At 36.3% G+C, this 22,230-nt stretch overlaps 1 protein-coding gene across 1 annotated transcript; it reads left to right on the top strand.

Moving 5' to 3' along the window:
- Positions 1-2,360: 2,360 nt before the first annotated feature.
- LOC149204442 (heavy metal-associated isoprenylated plant protein 20-like) lies at positions 2,361-3,450 on the top strand. The gene is made up of 3 exons (XM_089393289.1): positions 2,361-2,662; positions 2,753-2,828; positions 2,936-3,450. The coding sequence occupies exons 1-3, from the start codon at positions 2,585-2,587 to the stop codon at positions 3,238-3,240; spliced, it is 459 nt and encodes a 152-aa protein (XP_089249415.1). The 5' UTR covers positions 2,361-2,584; the 3' UTR covers positions 3,241-3,450.
- The last annotated feature ends 18,780 nt before the right edge of the window (positions 3,451-22,230 follow it).

Genomic DNA, 22,230 nt, shown 5'->3' with positions numbered 1-22,230 from the left:
TGTGTTCAGGGTAAGTTTGTCTGCAGTTTTTTTTTGAATTTGCTTAGTTTATGTTTCTAAATGAGCTTAATTTAAGTTTATGTTTTTTTCCAATTTATAATGTTTTTACTTTTAAAGTAATAATGTAAGTTTATGTGATTTGTGTTCATATGCATGCTCATTTTCATTGATGACTTGCTATTTTTGAATTTATTGCATCATCTAATCTAATTTGCTGTTATCTGATTCTATTTTATTTTACAATACAGTGAACAAAAATTTTGCTCATGCATGTCAAGTTTATTATGCATTAAGAATCCTATAATGGGTGCTTACAAAATGCTTCGTTTCATGGATGGAAAATGTACATCCAAACTAAAATGCATTGTAAGGTCTAGCCCAGATCATTTTAAGGTTTTGGTTGCCATGCTGGATGATACTAATAGGCACTGTGATCGTGAGAACGACATTAGTCTTGTGAAAACAATGATATATGATTATGTAACCAATTCATGGATAGAGTTCATATCTCAGCATCACCTTCAAAATATGAGAGTAGTTGATACTCATGGAGTCTATTGTAGGGATGCCATGTATTGGCTATTGGAAGCCCATCAAAGCCTAATAGTTTTCTTGCTAAACAATCAGAGTTGGGCTATCCTGAAAGTTACAAAACCACACTGCGATCATCCACTAGGATTGGTGGTCTGCAAGGACCAAGTGTTAATGGCAAGAACAAAAGACAAAGTGATTGTCATTTGGAAGCTAATCAGGGAAATTAGGCAAAGGGAATGGCAACTAATTTCTAGATCGACTGAAGAAATATTTGATGAACTTCAATGAGTTGAAATGGCAATACAAAGTGCACACAATCCCAATGGTGATGATGTTGTTTGTTTTGAAAACTTGCTTAATTGGACATCTGTGGTATTTAATGTGAACACCAGGTCATGGGGTAGGTCCAATGACATTCATGGCATTTAGCCACGTCAGTTTACAAGCCCAGATTCAATTTGAAATGCAGTTCAAGCATACCGAAGAACACATTGTACAATTGCTTTAATATGATTTTTAGTACTTGAATCTCGTTTCATGTTGATAATATTAGAAAACATGTTGAACTGTGTTTTCCAAACTTTCTAATCGCAATATACAATTATGGTTTTCAATGTAGTATCATTCTATATATGTATATTATTCTTTTAAAATATAATAATAATATCATGGTTTCTAATGGAATTAACTTTTTAATAGCAATATATCAACATGTTTTCTAATATTATGTTTTGACTTTCTAAATGCAATATACAATTATGGTTTTCAATGAAATATATTGGTAGGGGATAGTCATGGTGGTTATTGCCTTGGTCACTAGCAAGCGTCGTATATGCTTGGCCATCTATAGAGGTTTCTTGATTTTAGGTAATTAACTTAACCTCTTGATTTTGGGTAATTAACTTACTTTAAAATGAAATAAGACATTCAATGTGTTCCTTGTAATATAGATATAAACAAAACATCTAAAGAAAAGTAATTGCACAATGATCCAGTCCAAAAAAACAAGGTTTTCCACAAACCAATTAACTCTTCTAGAAAAATTCAACAATTCCAATTTAATAATCTTATTAGCCTCTCTTTGTAGTTTTAGAATAATTACTAGGATAACAATCTTATTAGCCTCTCTTTGTAGTTTTAGAACAATTACTAGGATAACATTTCTTCGATACTGACACTCATACTGCTATACGATTAAACTAGGCCAAAGCTTAAAAATAATTATGATCACCCTAATAATCTCAAAACTTATAAGAATCTATCTGACCTTGATAGCTCATAAAGAATGGTGGGAATTGGCGCACTTCCTCGTTCAATAATTCAGCGCACTACGACTTTTTCCAAACTTAAACCTGCGAATGTGCCATGATTACTTATTTCCCTCTTTGACATGTCAGCTCCTCCACCGCACCTGGCGGGTCTACGCCGCGGCTCTCTAAAAATAGAGACGAATAATGTATGAATAATAGCGATACGCCAGTGACGTTACGGAAAGAAAGATAGGTGCACATTAGACAGAGGCTTCGCGCAGGCTGCACTCCGAATCGCTATCTTTTAATATAAATGACTTTTGCAACAACCCAGGCTTTACCACTGTTGGTCTCCAGCTTTTAATTTATATGGTTTTTGCTACGGCCCATGTTTTAACATTGTTTCACCACCAGAATTTTAAAATCTAGGTCAAGTAGGCATGTATGTTCCCCCAACGACAAGTCTCACTTTTTGATCACACTTCTACCCATCTGTCTCCTTATTATTTTGTTCCCCATAAATAAAGTCACTCTTTCACCACTAAATTCCGGCAATTTCCTTCTCTGCCTCAATAATTTATTGGCATTTATTATATAGTTGTGGATGCTACTAGCAACGCCTGGCAGGTACCCACTTGAAAATTCCTTCAAAATTTCCTATAAATTGTGTCATGGTGTTCTTTCTCTCCATTCCATCAAAGTGCATGGTATAGAATTCATTTGTATCTGCATGTTGGTTAGTATAGGCATATTACAAGCCCTGTGATTTTAGTTATTTTAATCTTGCCAAGTTAGTGAAAATGGGTTTGACGGCCCTTCTATCAAGCTGGATTGATGCTGCCACTACACCCAAGCGCAAGAAACTTAAGCAATTTCAGGTAAATGGCGTTTCATTTTTTTCATATATAGAGAGTTGTGATAATTACCATAACTAATTCGCTATGGCCTTTGTATCTCATCATGTACAGACCGTGGAGTTGAGGGTTCGAATGGACTGTGAAGGCTGCGAGAGAAAAGTGAGGAACGCACTAACTTCCATGCAAGGCGACAACTGTTCTTCCCAATTTTACTATAGAGGTTATAATATATGTATGTGCTGTTTCAGAATTAGGTCAAGGGTTTACTTATGATATGAATTAATGAATGTGCAGGGGTTAGAACGGTAGAAGTGGAGAGGCAGCAGTATAAGGTTACGGTGACTGGGTACGTGGATGCCAACAAGGTGCTGAAGAGAGTGAGGCGAACGGGCAAAAGAGCAGAAGTGTGGCCTTACAAACCGCACCATCTGGTTTATTATCCATACACTGCTCAGGTGTATGACAAGAAAGCTCCTTCTGGCTATGTGCGGAACGTGGATCACAGTTTCCCCAGTTATCCCCCTGGTAATAACAACGCCCATGAAACATACACTTCACTATTCAGCGACGACAATACAAGCGGTTGCACTATTATGTAATTTAAACTGCGTGCATTAGCATTGTGTAATTGATAAATTTTTGGTCAAAAACCATTCTGCAGATTAAGCAATTTAAATTAGATTTATGAAAAGTATTTCAAAGCACTGCGAAAACTACGGTTTGTTCTGCCATTTTACCTATTAGCTAAATTAAGCCTAAACTTTCTAGGTCGGTTTTATATATTTTGTATGTAATTCTGCTTTTCTATATGGTCGTAAATTTTTCAAGGTTCAATAGGAAGTGTTGTGGTTGTTGGACGTATCTTGGAAGTAGAGTCCGAAGCTTCCAACCAACGAAATGTAATTGCACGATATTAATCACTTACCCAATAATATAGAAATGATTTCTTGCACCAAATCATTTTTAATGCGATAATTTAGCGGTCATTTAGTATTGTAAATATATATATATATTAGTACCGTGCCTTGCATAGTAAAATTTCTATTAAATTTGACTTTATTTGAACTGAAGCAACCGTGTGTTCGGTATTTACTTCGCACGTTAGACGTTAATATGGAACGAAATATCATCACTTAGCGCGTTTCCAGGCTTTTCTAAAGCTGTTTCGTGCTGTAAGAATTGTGTTATTTTAAAATTAAGTTATATTTTAAAAATTAGAGTCTTGCAGATAACTTTGGTACTCCCGCATGGAGTTACCAGTCACACTTGCAAGCAACTCAATGAAGTGATGAAAGGCTAATCATTATTTTATTATAGGCGACATGTAGTTTACACAGTTTATCATTGCGAAATGACAGTTGATGCCATTTTAAACGTATAGTTTTTCATGGCGTTGGGAGCCTAGTTTGTCATCCCCGTTATAATATTATTTGCATATTTAATATAGATAGATAGTGCATTGAATAATTGGTTATATATATATATATATATATATAAAAATATGTGCAAGAATTTTTTTTAATAAGAGTTTATTGTATACGCTTAGATTTCTTTTTATTTTTAATTTATTAGTAATTAAATAGATTATTATTTTTTTAATTATAATAATATTTTTTTTTATGTAATTTGATAAATTAAAATGTTTTAATTAATATTTATAATTGTATTAATAAATGTGGTTGATATTCATATAAATCATATGTACAATTATATTAATAAATATGGTTGATATAAAATTATAGTTATAGATTTAATATTATTATTAATATTTATATTAATAAGTATATAATTATAATAATAATATTAAAAAATAATTGTCTATGGGATTTTGGAATGTTCTGTCAAGGCATTCTTTGATGTGAAATCACCTATTCAATTCCGCTTTTATTTGGATGATATATTGGACATGATGAAGATGTAATGTTGCCAAGCTTACAAAAAAATATATTATAAATATAATTATTATTTAAAAAATATTAAGCAAAATACCCAGTATGGTATCTTCTTGATCAAAGTTGGCCTCTCCCCTATTGAAAGCAGGGCTATGTTTAAATATCTAATGTATAAGAATAAACTTTACAATATGGAGTCCAAGAGGCTTTCTAAAATTGCTTCAAACTTTAATCAAAACCCCCACCTTCACCTTAAGCATGGGTGGCATAAGTATGCCTAGTCTTGGCTCAACCATTAGGGGATAAATGAGGAGATCATCCTCAGAAACAAGGATAATTTCAAAGATACAATCACCTCCAAATTTAAGGATAAGTTATGAGATGATATAGAGTTGGAGGGTAAAAGGAAGCTAAGATATTATAAGGAGGTGATGAACCCCACCCTTGAGAACTAGAATTATCTTTTGTTTTGACCAACTTGAAGAAAAAGATGAACATCGCTATGATTATAACTAATTTTAATGAGCTTCAAAGTGAAACCCAATGATGTTCTACTCCAAGACTCCCTCGGATGATCGACTTTGTTAGCTTTGTGATACTAAGAGAGTGGACAATGAAAATCACTCTCTTTTAGATTGTTCAACCCTTACACACATCCACTCTCATTTATCTAACATATGTCACGCTTCCAATCTTCTTGACTTATTAAGTGAGTCCAACTATAGTAATCTTGGTGGGCTTCTTTCCACTCTCATTTCTCTAACATGTGTCACACTTCCAATCTTCTTGACTTATTAAGTTAGCCCAACTATAGTAATCTTGTTGCACTTTTTCCCCTTCTTTTGAGCAAAGAAATAAAATTTTAAAGTATTACACTTAGATTGTTCTTTTGAAGGTTTGATAGACCAGATTGGTGTTAGTGGATGTTAATCATAATCATTATCATTATCAATAGTTATTATTATATTATAATAATATGATAATATTATCAGTAATATGATAAACCCAAGGGATTGATGATATTATAAATCCAAAAGATTATTACTATTATAAACACACCAGATTAATAATATAAATCCAAAGGGTTAATATTATAATCCCAAGGGATTAATAAACCCAATGAAGAGACACTTTGGAGCCTAGTATGGCAGAGATATTGTAATGTAATGTTTGATATTTTTACTAAGTCAAAATATATAAAACTAAGTTAAGTAAAAATATTAATAGAAAGTAAAGTAAACATTTTAATCGGGTCAAAATAAAATAAAAATAAAACTAACACTATAAAATAAAAATAAAAATAGAAACGAATCGTGGTATTGAGAACCCATAATATTGACACATGGCATTCATGTGGAATATAGTGTGTTAAAAGGGGAAATTAAAGGAGCGTAGATCCATCTTAACTTTGGATCTACCAAGGAGATCAAATCTCTTGATATGCTAAATTCTTTTAGAGTGAAAAACATTTGAAACTCAGATATAATTAATATTAAACCCTAAAATTAATAGTAAAAACCCAACCAATTATAAACCATAAAATTAATATTATAAACCTTAATATTAATATATCAAACTTAAAATTAATATTATAAACTTTAATATTAATATGTCAAACTTAAAATTAATATTAAAAACCTTAATTCTAAACTCAAGATTAATAATATAAACCTTAAATTATATTAGTTTAATTAAGCCTCGGTTTTATATATTGTGTATGTAATCAAAACAACGTACAGACACTCAGGATGCTTTCTGTTGCCATCGATTTCCTTAGTTTCAGTAGGAAGTCTTGTGGTTGTGGGACCGATCATGGAAGTAGAATCAGAAGATTCGTTATTGTGAGACGTATCTTGGCAAAAGAAACAGAAGATTCTAATGAAATGTGATTGCACGAAATTAATGAAATTTCTTGCACGGACTCATTTTTGATGGGGTAATCAAGTATTGCTTTATCTTACGCACTAAAATTTTAAATAAATTTGACTGTACTGTAGATATAAATATTAATGCCATGTCTTACACACTAAAATTTCAAATAAATTTGACTGAATTTGAACTGTAGCAACCTATGTTCAGTATTTGCGACGTTAATATGGAACGAAATAGCACGTTTCCAGGCTTTTCGAAAGATTTTCCGTCGGGTAAGAATTTTGTCTATTTAAAATTAAGTTATATTTTAAAAAATACCGTCGTGCAGACTTTAAATGATACCTTTGCTTCTTCCCGAATGGTGCTACCAATCACACTTGCAAGCAACTTAATGAAGTGATCAAAGGCTAATCATTATTTTATTGTAAGCGGTTAAGTTTACACTGGTTGACATCGAGAAACAACACTTAATGCCATTTTAAACTTAAAGTTTTTCATTGCGTCGGGAGCCTAGTTTGTCATTGCCGTTATATTATTATTTACATATTTAATATAGATAGAGCATGAAATTATATTTTCTTTAGTAAAAAGAAAATGGTGAGATTTGTATTATAAAACAAAGATCAGTACATATTCCATTAGCTGTGATGCCTATTGCATCTATCAGATTTGTCAGGTAAACCAAACTATATTATATCTCAAATATATCTAAGTTATATAAGGTAATAAGAAGTAGATCTAAGATAAGAAAACTTTCATACTTAAACCATATTATGAGCAAAAAAAGATTAGTTCACAAAATAAGCACAACCAAAACTGATTTGAAAACCTCAAAACAATAATACTTTCATGAGTTTAATTAATCATATTAGAGAAAAGGGAGAAAGCGTGTGTCCAGTGTAGTGCCTCCCACCAGAATCTCAATATGCATCCCATCCTGCTGAGCATGTAGGCCTAGTTTGGATATCTTGTCCGGGTTACGGTTGTACTCCCTACCAATGTGTTGTATGGAAATGTGCAAATGACCTCCATAAGAACATAATTTTCCTAAGTCAGCTTTGTAGATGTGGATGTCGAATGCACGTGTTTCCTCGAATGCGGTTGATGATAGATTGTGAATCCCCATATATGTGAATGGAGGGAATGCTCAGGAAAGAAGCAAACCAAAGAAGACCCCACAGAGCCATGGCCTCCGCTTTCATATTTGTTCCACTGCCGGCCCCCAATGTACCCAGTATTGTTGTTCCAAAGAGAGAACAGTCCAAAAACCACATTCACATCTTCCTCCTTGTGCAACCCTATCAAAAAACTAGTTAGATAGTTAATCCCGGGACCAGCATCCGGAAGTGGGGATCGATTAGGCCGGAGTGGAGTAGACAGTATTGGAGTTGTCCATCCCAGAATCCAGTTAACGACCAGTGCCAAGTCCATCTTCGTTCCTTCAAATATAATATGATTCCTACATCACTAGATTTCCCAAATGGTAGCGAGGGGAATAACTCACCATTGGGACAGTTGTGACTCCACCAAGACAAACAAGAAGTGATTGAGTCGAACTAAGCTAAGGGGAATTTTAGCATGCCTGAGAGCTCCATCTAGATCTGATATGCAACCATGATTTTTAGAAATAAATGTAGATTACTTTATGCCTCCTTCGTGCACAAAACACATATACTAGGACCCTTCCAATTCCTCTTCTGTAAATTGTCCCAAGTTAAATTTTTGTTTTTCCAAACAAGCGAGACAAAAAGTATGATTTTGATGGGTATCTTAATTTTCCAGAACTTGATGAACCAAATTACCTCATTTGTATTGTTATAGTTGTTACATATGGCTTTGTAGGTGTCAGACACTGATATATCCCCATAGTTCATCTCCCCATTCCATCCCATCTGGTCTCCATCCACTCCCATACAAATATGGGACAATCACATGTCTCTTCTGATTTGTTCCCATTCCAAAGCTTATGTTCTCCTTAGGACCATCTCCCCCGCTTCCTTCCAAAGTTGTTTATACAATGAATGAGCCTATCTGAAATGTGATAATCTTGCCTCACCCCTAGTATGTGATCCGAGCCAATGCGAATCTGATTGCCCAGTCCAAAAGACCAGCAAGTCCCCTGCAGGAACCAGCGTTTGATTTTGTTCAAGCTGAGCCAAATGGCACATCCCATCGGAATACCAACTAGATCCCTGCACATCCACAATCAAAATTTGCTACCCCATAGATATTTTGATATAATAATGTCTACCCAGATGCCATTACTGAAGATGCCACGCCATAGTGTTTTGATCAGCAGAGCCCATCCGAACCTCTGCAAATCTAGAATGCCCCATCCTCCCATGCACTTAGGAATAGTGATAGTATCCAGTCTAGTTAAGTGGTATATTTTCCTGACCCCCGATCCATACCATATGAAGTTAGCCATAAGCCTATTTAGTTTCTTGATGATGGTGGCAAACAGACAATATAAATGAGCCTAGTAAACCGCCAACTAGGTGATGATAGACTGTGTGAGTGTGATGCGGCCACCAAGAGATAGACATCTATGCTCCCACCCCATGATCTTGCTGTAGAAACGATCCACCAACCACATCCAATCATTAACCCTGTAGTTGTTGGGTTTGATATGAAAACCCAGATATTTCATTCCCTCCTCGATTCTCTTAGTTTCCACTCCGAATATGGATTTAATGTATTCAATGTCCTCCACGTCACCCTGCCCATAAATAAATATAGATTTATGTTGATTCATTAGAAGGCCCGTAGCATTCCCAAACTTGTAAAATATATGGTGAAGCATGAGCCATGCAAACCTTGTGATCATGCCCATGATGAGAACATCATCAATGAAAATGCTGTGTGAGATCTTGATGCCCCTACCCAGGTTGAGGGCCTGAAATTTTCCCATCCCAATAGACTATTTAATGCGCAGACAGAGGTCATCCATGGCCAGGATAAATAACAGTGGAGATAGTGAAAATCCTTGTCTTAAACTCCGGCCCACCCCAAAAAACTGTGTGGGAAAACCATTTTTAATAATAGCAAATCTTACATTGGAGACACAAACCATAATCCATTCTGTGTTGCTGGGATGGAGCCCAATTTTTTGCAAAACCATCTATAGATAACCCTAGTCGAGACAATCATAAGCCTTCTGAAAGTCAACATTCATGACTATCGCTTTTAGTTTTTTGGGATGAACGGAGTGAAGGCACTATTGTGCAGTAGCAACCGCATCATGTATCTACCTATCCTATAGAAAACCAAATTTCTCGAGAGATATATGCTTTGATAAAATATGCTTAATTCGTAGAGAAATGATTTTAGAAATTAACTTATATATCAGATTACACAATGATATGGGTTTATAGTCAAGAAAAGACCCAGTGAGCCGCCACTTTGGGATGAGAGGGATATAAGTGGAATTGATGTGGGGATGAATCTATTGATTCAGTTGAGAATCCTCAATCATCTCCAGCAAATCTCCATCCATGACATCATAGAAATGTAAAGAAATCTCTAGAGTCCATGCATCAGGGCTCGGGTATTTGTCCCTTTTAAAAGATTTGAGTACCTTGTGTATTTCCTCCTTTATGACACACTTATATAATGCTTCATTCGATTCCTCATCAAACATAGAAGGGTATAACGCCACCCACTAGATCTGATCATCTATGCAATCCACCTCCCTGCGCCTGTATGCCATTTCAAAGAATGAGACCGCCTCCTGTTGAATTTTCGAGAGAGTCTGAATCAGGTTATCGCATGAGTCCTTAATATCCCATATGGTATTGATATTCCTTCTGTGGCTTTCATAACGGTGAAAATATTTTGTATTCCTACCCCCCTCCAGAATCCATAGTGTCGTACATTTTAAGCGCCATGTGACCTCTTGGATGTGAAGAAATTTTTGTTTTTTATCTTTCGTCTTTTTGATGGAAGACAATAGGTCCCGAGATGGGTTCCCCATTTTCACTTGTAATCCCAGTATGTCCAATTCATATGAAATGTCCTAGAGGTATTAGTGCATTAATTTTTTCTTCTTCCTCTCCCATCCTTTCACCACCGGGTTTAAAACATGAAGCTTCTCAATGATTGACCCCATGGGAGTTGCCTCCTTAGTCGAATGTTGTGACCCAAAATCCCTTACAAGTGAGTTAAACTCTAGGTCCTCAAGCCACACCCTATTGAATTTGAAAGGCATGCCCGTTTTGTAGTCTTCCCTATTTCATTTTACATAAATGGGTCAATGGTCAAATATAAAGGAATTTATGATCCACGAGTGAATCAAACCCAACCTGTCAATTAAATTCTCATGAAATAGAAATCTATCAAGCCTTTTTGCAATCTGTTGTTCTCCTAGCCTGCCATTATCCTAGGTAGGAGCCAATTTAGGAGGGCGGATGTCCACAAGATTATAGTCACTGATGATGTATTTTAGACGATCAGCCATAAGATCCAGCCTACTTGTTCACCCCCATATTTCATCTAGTCCAATAGTGGAGTTAAGGTTCCTTGCCATCATGAGAGAGTCCAGGCCAAAGATCTCAGTATCCACCAATTTATTCGAGAAAATGGATTTGTCCCGATATGGGGCATAAATGTCGAGAATATGGATATGTCCCGAGATCCCTCTGATCTTTCTTGCTAATAAAATACCAGCAAAACAAGAGTAAGCCTTAAATTTTTCCCATCTCAAGTTCCATAGTGCATCCAATCCCTCAGATAGGCTAGTTAACTCTGTAGTAGCAATGTGCCATTCGGGAAACATTTTCCTAAAATATGCAACCACCTACTGAGCAGGATGCATAGATTCTTGAAGTAGTATAATATAAGGATTAATCGATAGGAAGAGCTCTTTGAGGACAAGAAATTTGTGAGTGGCCCCCAATCCATGAATATTTAGAGATACAACAAGATTCATGTCACCCCCAGATTTGGCGCGTTTTCTCTAAGCGCCCTAAGATTTGAAGAAGACGCAATCAAAATGCCGATAAGAGAAGGAGTGTATGAAGGGGAGGAAGGTATAGTTATAGGTCTACCTCGGAAGTGCCTGTTATCCCGACTTTGTGTCCATTGGACTGGGATATTACATGCCGAGGAAGGACTGATGTGGGGCGGTGAATATGGACAAGGTTTATGAATAGTAAGGGTCCAGAGATCCAAAGTCTTTTTGTGGAGAAAGTTGTCAATATCGTTGTCAACAGAATTTCTGGAAGAGGAAACAAGTGAATTCGGCGATTGTGAGGGGGCCCCTGTAACAGGAGATGCATAGGGGAGTAGTAGAGAGGGGGGGATGGATGATGGGCAACGTGAACAAGAGTATGTGCATCTAATTTCACTAGTGGGGGGAACAAGGTCGATCCAGAATGGAGAGGGTCACTGCTCGATGGCAGGTTTCCCATATCAGAGGACAGGAGCATCATATCGCCGACATTTGGCGTAACAGTTTCATTGGACGTCCATGGGGAATATGGAACCCCAACAGGGGAATTTGTAATCTTATTATCATGAATGTTATCAGAAGAAAGGTAAGTGAAATGACAAGGAGGAATACCTGTAGTATTAATCTTCACTCCCACACCCCAACCATATTCCTTATCGTAATCAACCATGTCTCCATGTCCCACCACAAAACCATTCAACCCATGAAGCGCCTTCCCATGTGAGCTTCTACGTCCCCCCAATCTGCACGAACATTGGGCCATAAGCTGGCCAGTATGATGATAAATAAGGCATCTAAATGGAATGCCCCAAAAATCTAACCTCTATAGTAAATGTGTATGTTGCCAGTTCAGTTCAATGTGGTCAGGGAAACCTCCCATATACTCTTTCTCAATCAATATCCAGACAATTCTCTTATCCCTCACCCCGAGGCACCGAGGATCAACATAGAAAAACTTTCCAATAGTGTTACCAATCTCAATAAAGGCTTCCTCATCCAAAATTTGATCGGCGGGATAGGAAGCTTCACCCAGACTAGTTTGTTCCTTGGATTTTTCTTTAGTGGGTTAAAACCAATATACCATGGGCGTAAAGCCAAGAAAGCTCGAGCACATTATCCATGGTAAATCCCTGATCTTTTCCAAATCTTCCTGACACAGGAAATGAAAGCTATACCATGCATTCATTAGTCTAACCACTGTGGGCATATATCCCAGAAGAGATTTCCACATAGTTTCCACCCATCTACGCATCTTATCCTCCTTTAGTTCAGTAAAATACCACTTACCTTTAAGAGCCCACTTCTATAAACTTTTTAAATGGTCAATCAGAACATCGTGACCAAAATATAGCAGTGGCGCTGAGGTGGTGATATCAACCCCACGTCTACCCCACCTATGTTTAGTGCCTCTGGGAATACCACATTGTGCACCAGGTGATCGAGTTGTTGCATGTGAGCCACATGGAAGAACCCCATCCAGGCCGATCGCATGCTTTGTTCCACTCCTAGATGGTCCACCGCCAAGTCCATCCACCCGTCCATCGGAGTGTGTCCATTCAGCCTCGAATGTGGCTTTGATATATGCTTCATGAGCTGATATGTACGATGCAAAGGGATCCATGTGGGCCATGGTGAGCAAGGTGATAGGGAGTAGGTAGTAATTCATGCCCAATCCACACACCAATCTAGGGTAGGAATGTAGCTCGATCCCCCGGTAATTGTGAAAAATAAATATAGTAGGTCTATTGACAGAGTAATTGTCTCAGGCCGTAATAATAAACAAATATTTTATGTCACTACCATCCCATCAGCATATAAACCTCACACCAAATTCCACCTGCATGCCCAAATCCCCATATCTCCACCACCGATTCATAGCCTGAAATGGAAAATTAATGTTGCTTAGAATAAATGAAGATCTATGCCTAATCTGAGGGCCAATCTGGCTCCAAAGTCAAGTCTTCCAGTGTATAGGATGTTGATAGTGGATCTGCGAAAATGAATAAATGGAAAAGACCTTTTCTCGAATGGAGGAACCTAGATCATTAGGTGCGTCCACCAAAATTTTGAAATCAGCCAGATTTGGTCCATCGTCACCGGAAAAGTTAACAGGAATGTTCGACCACCCCGATTCCTTGTAAGTCGCAGGCCGAACTAGTGATAGATATTGCACCAGGGAGCCCCAACTCCCATCCAGATCATCAAAGTAGTAACCTCAACCCTCACAGTAGCAACAACAACAACAACAACAACAACAACAACAACAACAACCTCCAAAGCATGTCCATCACCTGTTACAAACCCTAAAACCGAATTCTTTACAAGGTATGGAACTGATGAAAGCGTTGAACCACCTATGCCAAATGGTTGTGTAATTAGTAATTTCAAGGTAGGATCCATCCTCCTGGATCCAAGATGGGTAGGCAATTTCAATGATATCAGCCTAGATAGAAATGTGGCCACCTTTCGTTCCTAACAAAATGATCCTAGATCATGCAGAGAGGGATATAGACCTCAATAATAAAAATAAGCACTATGTGAAATATCTCTTAGTTTAAAATATGTATCATGCCGAGGGACAAAACCTCAAATAGTGGCACCCCAGAAACACTGTCTGTTCTAAAATAGAACACAGAGTCTCTAAATCAATCTCCACGACACCGCCTTTCTACACACAAATACTATTGTCTTTCAGTCGTAGAATCTAACATACACAAACATATCTGGTTATACTGATCAACACAACAATCTATATTCAGAGGCCAGTATCAGTAGCACAACTGAACACAGTTTGTTCCAAAACAGAACACAGAGTCTCTAACTGTATTGCCATGACACTACCCTTCTAAACACAATACTTCTGTCTATTTGTCTCGAAGAGTACCATACACAAACATACCTAGTTATACTCGAAATCTCCAGACTCACGTTTGTTGCTATCGCTCTCACTCTTTCAATAGATTTCATGTAATTTTTGGGTCTCAAACAACTTTTCTACTCTCCCATTAATCTGACTCAGAGCATGAAATTATATTATTATATCTGATGATTTTAAAAGGTCATATATATATATATATATATATATATATATATATATATATATATATATATGAATGAAATAAATATTATTATGTTTACCATTTTAAATTTTAAATATTTATATTTTTGAGACTTTTTTCTAAATTTATAAGATTTGAGTTTTATTTTTTTAATAAATTTGGAGGTGGTACTTAAAAAAATTATATCGTATATTTAGGACTAAAAAAAATCTAAAGTTATATAAAGAAATATAATCCATGAAATTAGTGATGATGGTTTACATAATGTTGCTATAATTTTTATTAAGGTTGAATATTTTGGTGCTCTTCTAAAGGGACTTCTCATATTGAGTGTTGTGGTTTCAATAATATATCTTATAAATGTTAAAGTGATGTATTTTGAACAATAATTCACATTTTAATTTTTGTGGGATAGGTAAGGCTATTGTGATTTTTTCCCTTGTTACCATTGAATGACCAGAGTAGTGAGGGTATGGGTTGGAAAAACCACAGATGATGTCAATCAAGTGAAAACACGTCATGCTTAAGAGAAATGTACCTATTTAATACTTAGCTCATGCATGAATATGAAACTTTAGTCAAATTTGGTGGTTATGAAATTACATGGTGGTGGTTACATTAGTAGTTGAGTTACACCCTTGTCAACAAAGAAGTGATAACGTGTTGTTATAGTGTGGTGTGGTGTCATAACTTTAGTGGTGTTTTGATTTTAATGGATTATTGTAGATTCAAGAAGGGTCACAATATTGATGGTGTGACAACATGTTGAAGTGTTGGAACTTTGATGAAGTGTTACAACATCAGGATGGTGTTGCAACGTCAATTGTACCATTTCTTTATGTTCTAATGTCACAATAACATGCTAATGCAACCTAGAAACTTGTAACTAAAAAGAAATAAAGAACTTTGCATTTTATTGCTTTTAATTCTCTTTATTTTCCTATTGTTTTCTTTTTTTCAAGCACTATATGTGAATGAACAAGTTTTCATATGATACTTTCCTAGTTGTGCCCAAGGGGATTTCCTAACTAGATTACCTCTCTTTCTTTGTCTGTCTATCTGTCTGTCTGTCTCTATCTTTGTCTCTCTCTCTCTCTCTCTCTCTCTCTCTATATATATATATATATATATGGTGATGCTCATGAATGAATGATTTCAAGATAATTGTTGGAACCATTGTAAATGTTTTTCAAAAAGGTCTCTTTAGAAAATTGATTTTTATATAGTTGGAGTCTTTTCTCTTTAGCCATTAGTGGATTTTCTAGTCTCGTCATTGGTATAGAACTTTACTAGCCAATTTTCATATATAGTACTAATATCATATGTCCTAGCCATTGAGTATGGAATTTCCCCTTCAAGTACTTGAATTTGGAATCAAACAATACGGCTCAATCTCCAACTTGGAACTCCTACCTCTTTATGAAATTTTCATGCCATTTATCTCATTGTTACTGAATGATGGATTTGTGATGCAAACTATTCTGAAAAACTCATCTAGTTTGTTGAAATCACAGATTCATTAGTGTTGTGTTTCAGATAGATCCATGCCCAATTGTAATGTAGTCCTCAAACTCTTCACCTATATGTGTATGGGTAGGATAATTTACTTCCCATACACAATCTCATATCGGATGCAACCCATGGTGTTCTACCATTTGTTTCTATGGGCATTCAAGGGATCCATAAGTTTATCTACCCAATCTTCTAGGTGGCGTTGAAAATTTTTAATCAAAATACTCTCAAGGATTTTATCTATTCCTTCCCCTTGTCTATTGTTATGTGGGTGGTATGGTGTAGCTATATTGTGTTAATCTAGTAAATCATTGTGATGGTTTCAATATTCTTTGAAGTAACCTCCTCCATCTATGATAATTTATTATGGTATCCCAAATATGAAAATGATTTCCTTATCGAGGGATTCTTCCATAACTTAATTTGCAAATGTCGAGAGTGTATTTATTTCCATTCACTTCATATTATAGTCTACGCAACCCAAGATGTAGGAATTCTACCAAACTGGAGGGTTGGTAGGTCGTATGAAATATAGGGCCCAATTTTCAAAGGGATCTGCTACTATTTGTGTTTGTAAAGGAATTTCATCATACTAAATTAGGCATCCCATCCTCTATCACCTATCATGCCTTTTTACATACTCTTTGGCATCATAGAAGATGGTGGTCCAATAGTACCAAAGATGGAGTATGTTTGTTCCAATACTCCTATCAATAAAGCTTACGCCATAGAGCCCATCATGGCATCATTTCAGGACGTCATGGATCTCATCTTCCCTTACATAGGTTTAATGATGAGGTCTAGTCCCGTGTAGAAAAGACATCTTTCAATTTGAGAATACTTGCAGCTCTATTTATGATTCTTTGTTTTTGCTGTAGTGGAATGTGCGATAGAAGCTTTCTTATAGCCAAATGTTAGCAATATATATAGACCATGGTGTTTTGTAGATATTTGGAAATGGTGTTCACTAGGAAAATCATCTTCTATTTCCATTGCATTTTAATCCATGGTGAGCCTAGAGAGAAAAGAAGTGACCATATTTTCTTTTCCTAGTCTAGCTATGATGCCAACATTGAACTCTCGTAATAATAATAACCACCTAGGTACTCTACCATTAGTAATAAGTTTTTTCATTATTTACTTGATTTGATCTCGATATTGGAGGCCAAGATCTGAGAAGCTTGAATGCTAGCAAAAAGGAAGAAATAACACCAAGAAATTATTTATTAAAATTAAACAAAAGATGTTACAACTACATTGTAGTGGATCCCTCTCTCTACTTTTACAAAATGAGACCCAAATTTATAGCCCTTTAATTTACAATACCATGGGTAATTACCATGGTTAGATACCATGGGTAACTACCATGGGTGGATGCGACTTTCCATTTGAATCATTATACCCCCCTTAAGAAACAATGGCCCCCATTGTGTGAAGTTCCCTCTAGAGAAGCTTTTGTTGCAGATGAGTTATGGGTTTGTGGATGACCCAAAACTAAATACTATTGAAGACAAGGGTTTTGTGTGGTTGACCCAAAACTAAGGGTTTTTGGATGACCCATAACCAATATGCACAAAGATCTGAGAATGGAAATCCCCTGTAATGCTTGTGAGCCAACTATGATTATGACAACATGTCGCCTAGCATATGGACATCGATGATAAGGGTTTTCTGTGGTTGATACATAACCATGTTGAATGAATATCGAAGGATAGAGATGCATTCTAATTCTTGTGGGCCAACTGTGATGCTGACATTGTGCGGCCTAGAAAATGGACTTCGTTGGAAAAGGGTTTTGTGTGATTGACCCATAACCATGATGAAACATTTTTCTTGTCAATTTGCCTAGTATAAATTTGACGGGTTATCTTTTTAGATTCTCATCAGACCCATATCCATAATCCTATCAATAAATCCATGTTCTTTTGTCATGCTCAAGCATAACACTTGTTCAAGGTAAGTCATATAAGTTGGAACTAGGTCCTCTCCTATTCCTGATGTTGTTGAGGCTAGAATGAGATCATGATATGAATTTTATGTTTGGAAAACATTTAGGGACTATAGAATGTGAGGAAAGGACATCATGAGATGCATAACAATGTCATTCAAGAAAACATTATAAGGAACACCTACGTTGATGTCAAAATTGGCCAAGAAATCATCCATATTCTAGTCTCCAAAAAGAAGACAACCAAAATAACTTGTAGTTATGTATATAATTAAGCACAATGCCAATGACGTGTGACCAAAGAGTTGAATTAATGAACGATCCTTAAGTTCATTATAGATGCAATCAACATTGTGATGACATATTTAAGTAGTCACAATAATTAATACTATAGTGCAAAAGCAATCTTGGCACGTGGAATGTGCCACTAAATTTTTTTATGATAGAAATACTAGTTGTGCATACAACAATCAATGCAACTAAGAATGCATAAGTAAATTTTGAATAACCCTTTCTCTTGAGAGACAACAACAGTGCTAGACTAAGAAACATGGTGAGGTGGATCAACACCCTTTTTTCATCATATGTGCCACTAAATAATTTTATGATAGAAATACTAGTCATGCATACAACAATCAATGCAACTCCGAATGCATAAGTAAATTTTGAAGAACCCTTTCTCTTGAGAGACAACAATAGTGCTAGACTAAGAAACATGGTGAGGTGGATCAACACCCTTTTTTCTTCATTCGTGTTGTAGTGTCTTTTTTTTCACCACTAATTAGATAAATTGTTCACCCCATTGAAGTTCCATGTGTTGTAAATAAGTTAAAACTTCCAACTGGGCCCCACTCAACATCCACAAAATTGAGTAACAATATGGGCTGCCTTAAATGCATCAAAATTAATGAAAATGTGCCTCTACTCATTGGATTCCCCCACAGTAAATGTTCAGTCCCTCAACCTTAGATGAATACCAACAATATATCCCATCATGTTGACATCTGCAGTTGGTCCCGTGATGTCATATGACCCTATGCCGATCAGATGTGTGTCGTTGGAGGCGCCAACAAGCCATGAATTATCACAATGGGGATTAAAATACACATGAACAATAGTTCTTGGATTGACCAATGAAATGATGGTGGTGAGAATGATCACGAAACAACAAATCGCAAGGATCGCAAGCCTTAGTACATTGAAATGACGCTTGGGTTGCACTAGATGCAGTAACTCCCGCAAAATGAGATAGTGATGTATAAGATGCAGTAGTGGATGAGTTATATGTAATACTAAATAACAATGGTGCAGATGTTGATGACATTGATGCTGAAGATAAGGAGAAACTAAATATTCCAGGTGTGCGAGAAAAATTTACACCTATCGAAGACAACTGCGAAAAGATTGCATTCCTGTAGAAGCAGAAGTAGAAACAACAGTAGATGTTGTTGTCACATTGGATGCACTGAGTAAAGGAAATGATAAGCCTATAGAAGAGGCAAATGAACCAAACACTCCATTTATTGAAGGCATCTGTGATGATGTCAAAATAGTTGTAACACTAGAATCTACATTGCCAACTGCAAATGAAGGATGAAATGAGCTAGACTTGGAAGAAGCCAAGGATCCAACAGCTAAGCCTTGTGTCAAAGTGGATGATGTCACAGTATTTCCACATGGAAAACCTTGCGTTGAAGACGATGATGCTGCCACTGTAGTGTTGAGAGAAAAGGGTGGAGTTGAAGATTCTTGCATAGGTGTCCCAAAATACATGCATGGGGTTTTAAATGTTAGATCAGAGCATACATAATACACAGCGGATTTATACTCAGAGACTTAGATTGCAATAGCAGATAATAATTCACAGAGATAGACAAATGGAGAAACAACAAGATTACTCAGTCAGAAATAGTGGAATAGATAAAACAATCACTGGAGAACAGAAATCAATTTTCATTACATAACAAGCTTGGGCCTTGGCTTGCTTCCTTGGCCAGAGAAATTATAACTTTATAAAGGTAGAAGAAGGATCTAGAATCCTATATGTGATTCAGATGGAGATCTGGAATGATCTAGAAACAAATGGCAGTGTAGAAAGATCTAGAATCCTGGAGATCTAGAAAGATCTGATCTAGAAGGACCTAGAATCCTGCGTGAATTTGGCTTCACACTTAACATTCTCCCACTTGAAGCCAAATAAGAGTCATCAAGTCACACCAATTCCTACCATGCCTCTACATAACTCATGTTTATTTCATGGTAGAATATTAGTGAGCATATTAGCATGGTTCCTATCTATATGGATCTTTTCCAAGGATAATTGTTCTTCCTCCAACACATGTCAAATCCAATGGTATCTTAAGTCAATTTGCTTGGTTTTTGAATGAAATGTTGGGTTTTTCGCGAAGCGAATGACACTCTGACTATCACAATATAACACATACTTGTCTTGCTTTATTCCTATCTCTCCTAGGAATCGTTGCATCCACAACATCTCTTTACAAGCTTCCGTTGCAGCTATGTACTCTGCTTCTGTTGTAGAGAGGGCTACTATTCTTTGTAGCCTTGACACCTAAGATGCTGCTGCACCTGCAAATGTATACAAATAACTTGTAGTGGACTTTCTGCTATCCATATATCCAGCCATATCCACATGTGTAAATCCTTCAAGCATAGTCTTATTATGATGAAAACATAAACAATAATGACTAGTACCCTTGAGATACCTCAAAATCCATTTTACTTCTTGCCATTGTTGTTTTCCTGGATTGGCGAGGAACCTGCTCACTACTCCCACTGAATATGCAATGTCTAGTCGTGTGCATGCCATGGCAAACATCAAACTGCCAACTACTAAAGCATAAGGAATCTTGCTCATCTATTCTTTCTCCTTGTCATTACTAGGACATAATTTAGTACTCAGCTTGAAGTGGCTTGAAAGGGGTGTACCAACTGGCTTGTCATCCTTCATATTAAACCTGTCAAGCACCTTCTTGATATATTTTTCTTGTGGTAGCCACAACCTTTTGTTTTTCCTATCACACATAATCCGCATGCCCAATATCTGTTATGCTGGTCCCAAATCCTTCATTGCAAATTTGCTACCCAAATCTTTCTTCAACATATTGATCTTATTCTTATCATGCCCAACAATCAACATGTCATCCACATATAACAATAATATTTTATACTTTCCTTGATCATACCTCTTGATATAGACATAATGGTCAGCTTCCAACCTCTGAATACCATGTTCCAACATGAATGAATCAAATTTCTTGTACCATTGTCAAGGTACATGTTTCAACCCATAGAGACTCTTATTCAACCTACAAACAAGGCCTTCTTTGCCTTTTTCTATGAAGCCTTCTAGCTGCTCCATATAAATTTCTTCCTCCAATTCACCATGAAGGAATGCAGTTTTTACATCTAACTGTTCACATTCTAGGTCTAAAGCAGTAACTAGACCAAGAATGACTCTAATGGATGACATTTTAACAACACGTGAGAAAATTTCAGTGAAGTCAATACCTTCTTTTTGGGCAAAACCTTTCACCACCAGCCTTGCTTTATACCTCTCCTTCTTTTCGTCACGTTCATGCTTAACCCTGTACACCCATTTGTTTTGTAGAGCCTTCCTACCTTTTGCGAGGTTTACCAACTCCCAAGTTTTATTTTCCTGCAAAGAGTTCATTTCTTCTTCCATTGCTTTATTCCATTCTTTACTGTGCTCGACTTTACAAACTTCTTGAAAACAATTAGGTTCACCTTCATCAATGAACAAAATATAGTTTGAAGGAGGATACCTTTGTGAAGGTGTATGAGGCCTAGAAGATATGCGAACCAACTGTGGTGGTTCATTATCAGGTTGAATCTCCTGTAAAGTTTCCTACAAGATTCCTTCTTCTTGTTCTTCATCATTTTCCACTCGTTGTTCTTCATGCTCCTGAATTTGTTGTTCATTTTCTTGTATTGGTGGTATGTTTTCCTACTGCTCTTAAAACTTGTCAATAACCTTCTTGACGTCCAACTCACCTATAGTCCTCTTGAATATTTCTGACTCATTAAATATACCATCACTGCTTCTAATAATTTTATGTTTCACTGGATCCCATAGACGATAACCAAAATCTTCATCCGCATATCCCAAAAAAATGCATTTCATAGATTTATCATCTAGCTTAGTTCTATTTTCTTTGGGAATATGTATGAATGCTTCACATCCAAAGATTTTCAAGTGAGAATAATTCAAATTCTTACCAGTCCAAACTTCTTCAGTGATACCACCATCCAAGGCTGTAGTTGGAGATCTATTTATGAGGTAGCAAGCGGTCCTGATTGCTTCAGCGCAAAAATTA

This window comes from Pinus tabuliformis, chromosome 1_2, assembly GCF_031772625.1.
Source record: "Pinus tabuliformis cultivar Carrire ecotype Pingquan chromosome 1_2, CPIR1, whole genome shotgun sequence".
Classification (NCBI taxonomy): Eukaryota; Viridiplantae; Streptophyta; class Pinopsida; order Pinales; family Pinaceae; genus Pinus; species Pinus tabuliformis.
Note: the sequence above shows the minus strand (reverse complement) of the source record. Positions and strands in the feature narration are given on the sequence as shown.